General features: G+C 58.7%; 1 protein-coding gene across 1 annotated transcript; it reads right to left on the bottom strand.

Annotated features, from left to right (window-relative positions):
• Window positions 1-3549: 3549 nt before the first annotated feature.
• CDX2 (caudal type homeobox 2) lies at window positions 3550-8947 on the bottom strand. Its single transcript, XM_057533193.1, has 3 exons — window positions 8407-8947; window positions 4722-4867; window positions 3550-3795 (listed from the first exon to the last, which is right to left on the bottom strand). Exons 1-3 carry the CDS (start codon window positions 8945-8947, stop codon window positions 3550-3552), a joined length of 933 nt encoding a protein of 310 aa, XP_057389176.1.
• Window positions 8948-9859: the final 912 nt, after the last annotated feature.

Here is a 9859-nt window from a genome sequence, read left to right as displayed (position 1 = left end):
AACAGCAGCCTATTTCTAAAACAAGGTGCAAATGGTGCTCTTAAAAACATATAAGCTCTTCTTAAGATTCTGTAGCTGAGATTTCTTTATTTCTGCTTGTTGCCTTCTCTTATCTTTTCCTGGGTGGTTGTGAATAACAACAGCCAGAATACTGCTGTTTATATATTTAGATTTCTATTTAAGATTAGTGCTCTTGACTAGATACTTGACCATCTAGTAGGAGGCCTTCTAGTCGGAGGCCTCCTACTAGATAGTATCAGAAAGAAGTGAAACTCATTGAAACTGTCATTGCTTTCACTAGCAGTCCATCTTCTTAACTTTATTAGATGAATATGATAAAGTTATGAATTGTTTACAGGAAAAAAAAAAAAGACCAGGCTTGTTTTCTCTCCATATATCCCTTTTCTTGACATGAGTTCCACAATACTGGTACACTCTTTCCTTATACTAATATCGTACCCATATTTCTGTAATTTTTTAAAAGAAACGTCTTGTGCAAAAAGATCCCCCTTTTTTTCGGGGGCGCCCTGCGGCGTGCGGGATCTTCGTTCCCAGACCAGGGATCGAACTCGCGTTCCCTGCAGTGCAAGCGCGGGGTCTTAACCATTGGACCGCCAGGGAAGTCCCCAAAAAGACTCTTTTAGTGGATAGCTCCCCTCCCCCAAATTTGTTTTTCTTAAACATTCACCAGATCCAAGAATCTTCTGCACCTGACCTAGTTTGTACTTAGTTTCCACAGGCCCGGGACCGTGGCGGGGAAGGCTCGCCGCGCGGGTCTGGGAGCAGCGGAGTCGGAGACGCCCTGGAGTTTGCGCCTCGCAGCTGGGTCACAACTGCGTCCCTTTCCTCCAGAGGCGGCGAGCAGCGCGCGCGCGCGCCCCCTGGCGGCCCGAACCCAGGACAGGGCACCGAGAGGCCCGAGGGGCTGGGGGCCCCCGACCCCCGGCACGGTGCGGGCGGCGCTCGGAGCCACTAGGTCTTGTCGTCAAAAATAAACCCGGGCGTCCCGGCGCCGACCTCCCTAAGCCTCTCCAGGCTGCGCCGCCCGCTCGCGCCCTGTCCCCGCGTTCCCCCGGGCTTGCTCCAGGGGTGGTGCCTTGGCGTCGGAGGCGCGGTGGCCTCACTTGCCGGCGGGGGCCCTCATTCCTGGCCTTTTCCGCGGCCTCGTGGCCGGCGGCCCGCTCGCCGCCCAGAGCAGGGTCCTGGCAGGTCCGAGAGCAGCCAAGCGCCCCTCCGCGCCCGGATGCGCGCCGCGCGCGGGCGTCAGCGCTCTCGGGCCGAGCCCCGGGAAGGGAAAGAACTTGTAATCGCTTGCAGCGGGACAATGCCGACTTTTGAACCTCTAACCACTAAGCAAACAACCCTTGTGCTCTCGCTCCACTGTCCAAACAGGGTTTATTGACAGGCGTTTCACAGCAACGCATAGCAACCGCGGCGGCGGCCCGGGGTCGGGCACGCGGGCGCGGCCGGGCGCGGGGTCCGGGCCGCCCTCCCCGCGCCGGGCGCCGGGGGACCCCCCGGTACTCCGCGGACCCAGGTGCGGCTCCCGCCTCGGCCGGGCCGCCTCCTGCCCAGGAGGCGGGCCAGGCCCTCTCCCTCCGACTTCGGGGGCCGCGGGCCCAGCCCCGGAGCCCTTTCCCAATCCCGGAGTGAAAGGCGCCACCCGGAAGGGCCGCGGAATCGGGGAGATGCTCCAGGGGCTATTTCTGTCTCGCAGCTCCGCTCATCCTGCCCAGCCCTCGGGGCACCCCTTCTCTCGGTGGAGGCGCTGATTAGGGCTCCAGGCTGCCTGTGGGAAAGACCGCAACGGAGGGCAAAGCCCTTCTCCCCAGGCCCCGCCGAGAGCGCCCAGGTCGGCGGCTTCCAGGACCAGAAACCTCAAGGGCAGCAGCCCGGTCCCCAGCGGATCAGCCAGATAACAAGCAACCATCACTAAAAGGATCTTTTGCTGGGTCTCGAATTCTTGTCTGTGGGGGGAGGTGGAGGGAGGAGCGGGGAAGGGAAACGGCGCGGGACAAGGCAAGGGGTGGAGTCAGAAAGGGCTCACGGAAACCGATATACTGGAGACTACATTCGTGGAAACGTTGCCTTGGGGAAATAGAAAATCGAATATTTTTACTTGAATGCTTGTGTTTAGCTGGATGGGGGGGGCATCCTGGGGAGAAAGGAGTCACCGGTGAAGGGAGTGTGCGCGATCGTCTCAGTGTGGACTCGATGCGACGCTGTGAGCGGGCTCTCTCACCCTCACTCCCCATCATTCCCCCAGCTGAGAAGCAGCTGAGCGCTCAGCTGTGCATTTTGCCCACAGGCACCCCCAGGAGAACCACACATTCCACAATCCGAGGCTGGGCTCGGGCTTGGGGGCAGGGTAGGTCTCAGAAGCTGCTCCCTCAGGCTTCTGCCGCTCTGGGGTAAAATGAGGTTGTCCAGATAACCTTCTCCACCCCCCTCTCCTTGATTTTCCTAATTGTAGTTGGCAAGTAGAGAGGATATTTCATGACTTAAAATACTACTACTAATAATAATTGCAGACAAAATCTGAAGGTGATAAAGACAGAATCTGAAATCTGGAAAGCTCCTTTATCTCTTTTTTTCTTTTTAGAAAAAAACAAATTCAACTGTGTTCAAATACCCCCCCCCACTTCCCTTCACCGTATCACTTCTCTCCGCATGGATCCAGAAGGCTTTTAAAATGCTGGCTTGGATGTTACACAGACCAATAACCCAAACAGCAGCAACAACAACAAAAACTCCCCTTTTTCATCAGCCCCAAGATTGTGAAAATCACAGGAAGTCCAGGTTGGCTCTGGCATTTATAGCACTGACATACATTCAGCCCAGAGAAGCTCTGGTGACAGGCTTTCTAAACAAGGCCCTGTCTCGGGCCCCCTCGTCAGGCCTGGAGTCCAGTAACCACCCCCTCACGCCATACACTGCACATGCACCAGCAAAGCCTTTCCTGGCCTGGGAAGGGAAGAGAAGAAAGACAAAGACCTGGCGGTTCTGCACTCTTCAGCGGGTCCAGGTTTCCATCTCAGCTGCCTCTGGCTTCTGCGGTTTGAACCTTGCCTGCCCTTGAGGCAAGAGGGGCCAGCGGGTCCTTGGAGGGCAGTGAGAGGACAGCAGCCATCTTGGCCCCATCCCTGGCGGTCCCCTGAGTCCCTCTCCCCGCTCAGCTCCAACCTGAGAGGCATCCTGCAGATTCTGGAGGCAAAGAGCTGAGGAGGAAGGGGCTGAAAGGCTGGTCTGTTGAGCCAGTCCAGGCGTGTTTCTGCCAGTACTAAAGGAAGCCCCGGTGGTCACTTCCCATCTCCTCAGTGGCAGAAGGAGTCAGACCAGAAAGAGTCAAAATCTGGGAGAACGTCTTCCTTGAGGCCTCCAACCGCACTTGTCTTTCCCCCAGGCCCCCATTTTTCCTTGGAGGGCTTGGTCGGTGGGTGAACGGTCGTGGGTGGGAGGGGAGGGGTCTTTCCTGAGGATCCTAGCAGAGTCCATGCTCCTCATGGCTCAGCCTGGAATTGCTCTGCTACCACCGCAGGCCACTGTGGGTCACTGGGTGACAGTGGGGTTTAACACCCCCCCAGTCGGCCCCAGAACCCCAGGGACAGGGCCAGGCACCGAGCCCTGCAGGGAAGACACGGGACTCAGGGGCTCCGGGACGCTTCTCAGGGGACCTGGCTGCGGTTGGGGAGCCTGCGGCTGGGACGGCGGCGGAGGCGGCGGCGGCGGCTGCTGCAGCTTCTTCTTGTTGATCTTCCTTTCCTTCGCTCTGCGGTTCTGAAACCAAATTTTAACCTGGCAATGGAAAGGCGGAGAAAAACAGAAGGTGGTGAAGAGGATGCGAAGGAAAAACGGGACAGTGTTCGGCACGAACACCCGTGTCACCTTCTCCGGCCAAAGAAGTGCCCTCTGGCCCTGAAGGACCCCAGCCCTTCACACAGCTTTTCACGGACTATCCCGTAATGGCCCGGTGCTGGAGTGCTTGTTGGAGCCCTTCCCAAGCCCAACTCAGCCTCGAGAGAGAAGAGCCTCCCCCTCCCTCCTCTTTCCCCAGGTTTCTTTCCAAAGCAATCTTTATCTACAACTTTACTGGAAAAGTTCAGAGTCTCAGAAGCAAGGAAAACAGAAACTGCCAGGCCCTTTTCACACCAAGCAAGAGGAGGCCAGGGCTGGATGTACTTCAAAATGACAACCTTTGGCCTCTCAAAGCTAAACTGAAATGTAATATTCCTCACCTTGGGGCTGAGAATGAGTTTTAATGTGGGGTTTCCTGACTGTGAATTTGACCTTTTTTTTTTTTTTTCTCCCAGACCACACAGAGTGTTCAGGAGCCAAACCTCAACCCGCTAGTTTTTATGGGCAGGGATTGGGGTCTTATATTAATTTTTTGGCCTAGGTACCGTGCTGGGTACAGAGAGAGTAAGACTTTAAGTCTTTATTGACCCAAATAGAATTCTGAATTAGACTATACTCAGTTTTTTCTTGTACCTCCCAGGTCCCCCAAAATAGGAAAAAAAAAAATTCAACAATTAAAAAAAAAAAAGAAGAAGAAGAAGACAACTAGAGGGGGAAAAAGTCTTTATAAAAAGCATCTGGAAGGAAAATGCTCTCCATCTTCTTGCTTTAATCTGCCCACAGAACTAGGTGGATCCTGGGGCCTGGCTTCTAACCCTCCTCACCGGACACCCCCAGGCAGTGACCAGGCCCTGGAGGGTTCCCACCTGCCTCTCGGAGAGCCCCAGCGTGGCGGCCAGCTCGGCTTTCCGCCGGATGGTGATGTAGCGACTGTAGTGAAACTCCTTCTCCAGCTCCAAACGCTGGTGGTCCGTGTACACGACTCGGTATTTGTCTTTCGTCCTGGTTTTCACTGTGGAGGACGGCAAAGTTAGCACTGAGAACTGCAAGGCAGCCCATCAGTCATGGGTAATGACAAACCTCCCTAACCCAAGAGCCATTTCTCTTCCTCCGCCGCCCTGGGGGGCCACGGTTTGGCTGGTTCCTGCTGAGTCTGACAAGACCCCCCCAGAGGATCCTGGGGGGAGGGTATGGGGCTATTCAGGACAACTAAACTAGTCTTGGGCTTAAGCAGTTTTTGAAAATTAAGAAAAATTTAAAATTCATACACACAGAAGATAGCAGAACCCCACCACCGGTTTTGTAAACCAAATACAGTACCTGAGCTGGTGAGGCCCAAAGGAAAAGAGAGCAGGGCAGAGGCACCAGAGTCCTGGGAATATTCAGATTTTCAGGCCTACCAGAGATAGAAGCCTACCCTAAAAACAGCTGGGATTGTGGATATGTGTTGTTCGTGGTGGTGGTGGGGTGTTACTTTCTGTTTGTTTTATTAGAAGTGGGAAGGGGGTGCAGTGGCTGATGTGTTCCCTCAAGTCACCAGAAACACACACATACACACACACACACACACACACGCCCCAGCCCTATCTATCGGGTGGAAGGAATTCTGAGCCGGGGTCTGGCAGGCAGATAATCCCTCTCTCTGGGGACACTCTATACCTGGCCGAACCTGGTTTGGCATTTGGCACTCTTTCTTTTTTTAATCCTCCATTTATTTCTGCTGCAAACCCTGCCAGAGCTATCCTGACCAGTGATCTATGCTCATTGGATTGAGTCAACATATTAAACCTTGGATTGATTGTTTTACTGAAGGGCCTTGACAAACAGCGCGATGAAGTCGAAGCAGGCCGGAGCCTGGTGTCTCCACCAGGTCTGTCCCAGGTCAGCCCCCGGCGGAGCCCCGCTCAGGAGCTGTTCTCTCCCACTCGGCCCCAGGTCGGGGTCTTCTCCCAGCAGAACAGGTTCAATCGCCCTGTGCCCAGTGCTACAGTTAGATCTAAAAGGTCTGGGAGTTGCTCGGAGGTGTTTAATGCCCCGCAGGCCGACTTTGTTCAGGTAAAACCCTTTGCAAACCACAACAAAAGCGCCCTGGGAAGATACAGGCGGGATCAGAGGGAGCTCCCCCAAGCCGCTGAAAGGAGAACACAGCCGCGAACAATGCAGGACAAGGCGATCTTATCAAAGAAAAGCCCTTTCAATGCCTTAATAACAACCGCATTCTGTTTGAATTACCACTACTGAGCAAATGGCGGCGGGGCTTTCATCCCCCTCCCCGCCAGGCGCATTAACATCAACACGGCCAGCAGAAGCATTTGAATGCGCGCAGCGGCCCCGACCCTGCGCCCGCGGAGAAATTAAAGGGAACTGACACGTTCTGGGAGCCTGCGCTGCCGCCTCCAACACACTCGAGCTGCCAGCGGTAGTGGCCCCTTCGTACAGATGAGCAAACTGAGAATCAGACTAGGTCGCGCAGATAGTATAAGGCGGGGCTGGCACCGGAGCCAGGTTGGAGCCACAAAGGACAACCTCCAGGGCTGGAGAGCCGGGCGCAAAGTTCTCCCAGCCGAACTCTCCAGCAGCGATAGTGGCCTTGAGGTACTTGGGAGCGGCTCTGGCTCGGGGGCTGCCCTTTCAGTATCCCAGAGGGACCGGGGGACGCGGTGACCAGGACCCATGTGCGCCCCGCGACCAGCGCCCCAAGGGCCTTGGAGGCGCCCCGCACCCCCTGGGAACCAAGGCGGGGACTAGAAGAGGGGAGAGATGAGAGGGACTTGTCAGAATTCATTATTGACTGCGAAAGTCACCACCCTCTTTCCGGGCCCTAAAAGAGACAATGGCAGGGCTGGGAAGGTGTATATCAAAGCGGGCCGGGCGGAGTACCACCCCCCCTCGCCCCTTGACAGATGACACTCCGCAGAGGAGTCGGGCTCCGGCCCGCGGGCCGCGGTCTCCCCACATTAACATCACAAGGGCGCCCGGCGCCGACTGCGGGCTTGCCACCTCGGCGCGGGACTTCACAGCGGCCTCTCATCTGCTGACCCCGCGGCCTGGGCTCCTGCGGCTCCCCTCCCTCTCCTCCCCCCCGCCCTGCTCCACGGTCACTCTCCCGGGACTGGCCAAGGTTCTCCCTTAGGCCGCCCCAGCCCCGCCGGCTGCGCCCCAGGCAGGTTCTGTGGCAAAGAGCCTTCCTTGGAGCGCGCTCTGTGCAGGCGAGGGCGCCTCCTCTTGGGGAAGGGACCCAGCCGAGGTTCCGGGTCGGCCCTGAGGCCTTCTCCCCGGGCCGCCGCATTTCCCACCTGGTCGGTCCCGGCATGTGCCCAGTGACGCAAAAACCGAGGCCCAGAGACAGCCCCCAACGGCTGCTCTGATTTATACGGCTGTAATTGGCTATAAACCTCTGCAAAGTGTCCATAACCTGCATGCGGGCCGGGCTGGGCCAGAAAGGAGGGAAGAGAAAAAAGCGGAAGTGCAGAGGGCTGGGAAAGACTTCGTGGAGTAAAAGGTACCCAACAGGACTCTCTCACCACACCTACTGAACTTCCTTCCCACCTTGACACACATTCCGACACCAGAAGGGGCAGACCCGGAACCTAGAGCCCACACAGTCCGGCAAACCTAGGATCTTTGCAGAGACATCTCTGGAGCAAGCTTCTTGAACGTCTGCACGCCTACACACACACACACACACACCACACACACACACACACACACACACACACACACACGAGACCCTGGAAAGGAGGGTTCCAGAGAAATGATCCGTGTCTGGAGCAGCGACTGAATCTGCACCACGACTTCCTCTCCTTCTCCCTCTGCAGACACGAGGGGAGTCCCGGGGCGTCTGGTCCCAGCCCTCCGGCTTTTGATTGAAATAACCCCTTTTCAGATCATAGGTTCAAAGACCCGGGCGCCCCCCCCCCCCTTCCCTACTTAGCTCCTGGGGCCAACACCTTCTTTCCAGCTTCAGCAGCTTTGCCGGGTCTCCCTACGCGCTGGAGCTCCGATGCCCAGAGTTGCCCCGAATGGCCAAACCTGGTCCCACGCGCGGCCTCGCCGCCCTCCTGGCCCCCTGACCACCACTCATCCCGAGTGGCCCGGACGGGCAAGGACGGCGTGCACAGGCGGTCTGGAGCCCGGCCCGGGGGCGTTCCAGGGAAGCCGCGCACCGAGCGAGTGCGAGCGGCGGCAAGTGAGGAGGGCGATCCCGCTCCCGTGCAGCCGTGCTCCGCCGACCTTCGCGGAACTCTCCCAAGAGTCTAAGGACGTTATGAACGAGGGACGGGCGGAAAGAGGAAGCGTCCCCTCTGCCTTACACTGAACACGGCTCGCGAGACCACAATAGTCCCTCCCGACCCCAGCCAGCCCAGACGCAAGGGCCGGGGGCGGGGGGGGCCGGAGCCCCCAGACGTTGTCGCCCCGCCCCGCCCCCCTGGCGCGGTGTCCCCAGACCGCCCCGGACGCCGGTCCGCACGGGGCACTCGCCGCCCCGCAGCCGGAGGCCGAGGCCGCGCCTTCCCCGGGCGCCCGCCGGCAGGGCGCCGCCGCGCTTACCTTGGCTGCCGAGCGACGGCTGCGCGGGCTTCCGCATCCACTCGCACAGGTTCCGCCGCTGGCCGCCGGGGGACAGCTGCTCGGCGGCGGCGGTGACGGCGGGCCCGGGGGGGCCGGGGTTGAGCGTCTGCAGCAAGCCCGAGGCGCAGGAGGGCGCGGCGGTCGGGTGGTGCGGGTGGTGGTGCGGGTGGTGGTGCGGGTGGTAGTCGGCGGGGCTGCTGTAGCCCATGGCGGCGGCCGGAGAGCCCCCGTTGAGGCCGTGCGCCACGGCGTTGGCGGCGGCCGCCGCGCCCCCCGGCGCGTAGCCGTTCCAGTCCTCGCGGAGCGGGGCGCCGTACGCGGGCGGCCAGGACGGCCCCGGGGACTGCGCGCTGTCCAAGTTCGCGGCGGCGGCGGCGGCGGCCGCCACATGGTAGCCGCCGTAGTCCGGGTACTGCGGGGGGCTGACGAAGTTCTGCGGGGCCAGGTTGAGGCCGCCGGAGTGGCGCACGGAGCTGGGATACATGCTCACGTCCTTGTCCAGGAGGTAGCTCACGTACATGGTGGCGAGGGCCCGACGGCAAACCTCACCATGCTGCCCGGGGACGGACGCGGGAGGCTGCCGGGGGCCGCGCTGGGGAAGGGGCGAGGGGGCGTAGGAGCGGCGGGTGGCTGCGCCCCGGCCCGCGGTGCTGCGCCGGCTCCTCGCGGCGCTTCTGCCTCTGAGGCGGTCCCTCCCTCTGGCCTGTCTCCTCCCTCCCTTCCTCCCTCCCTCCCTCTCTCTCTTTCTTCCTTCTTTCCTCCCACCTCCTTCCCACTAGGCTGCAGAGGCGGGGAAGACCCGCCACAGGCTGGCGTGCGGAGACCCGGGCCGGCGGCCTTACGTGATTAACGAGTGTTTACAAGACTCTATTAGTAATGACACAGACACCAATGGCTGGAGACGTCGAGGCGCAGCGCGCACCCGGCGCACAACCCCCCGAAACACGATTTGCATTTGAAAAGATAAGGGGGGGGAGCTCGCGAGAGGGCAGCGACCCATCACAGCTAAATATTCAAACCTTTATTGTTAAGAGCTTCCTCCTTCCAACCTGGTGCACTTTAACCTCCAATCACAGGTTCAAAGAATGAAATCAAGAGACTTGCAAAAGAGAGGGGGAAAGAGCTATCTTGTTGGGTATCTGGGTTTAGAGACTAAGGAGTCGTGTTTCTGCATTTGCAGGGAAGGGGGGGTGGTGGTGGTCAAGAAGCTCCTTCCATCCCAAAGAGAAAAGAAAAGGGAAGCCATTGCTTTGATGACAACGTTTCTGGCCAACCCGGGAGGTGATGAGGCGAGCCAGGAGAAATGGGCCGGTTCCTTTCCGCTCTGCGCCCCTGGCCAGAACGACTGCGCGCCCCGAACAACTGTCACCTCTGATCATTTATTTTCTTCCCCAAGGAAACCGCTGGCCCTCCACACGAGATAAATTAAGAC

The sequence above is a fragment of the Balaenoptera acutorostrata genome, chromosome 18, assembly GCF_949987535.1.
Source record: "Balaenoptera acutorostrata chromosome 18, mBalAcu1.1, whole genome shotgun sequence".
Lineage (NCBI taxonomy): Eukaryota > Metazoa > Chordata > Mammalia > Artiodactyla > Balaenopteridae > Balaenoptera > Balaenoptera acutorostrata.
This window is presented reverse-complemented; position numbering and strand designations above follow the sequence as displayed.

Bases quoted from the DNA above. Each gene is read 5' to 3' on its own strand.
- CDX2 (XM_057533193.1), bottom strand. From the start codon at position 8,947: ATGTACGTGAGCTACCTCCTGGACAAGGACGTGAGCATGTATCCCAGC. The intron at 4,868-8,406 runs GTAAGCGCGGCG...CGTCCTCCACAG, and splicing joins GCCGTCGCTCGGCAGCCAAG to TGAAAACCAGGACGAAAGAC. The intron at 3,796-4,721 runs GTGGGAACCCTC...TTCCATTGCCAG, and splicing joins TGGGGCTCTCCGAGAGGCAG to GTTAAAATTTGGTTTCAGAA.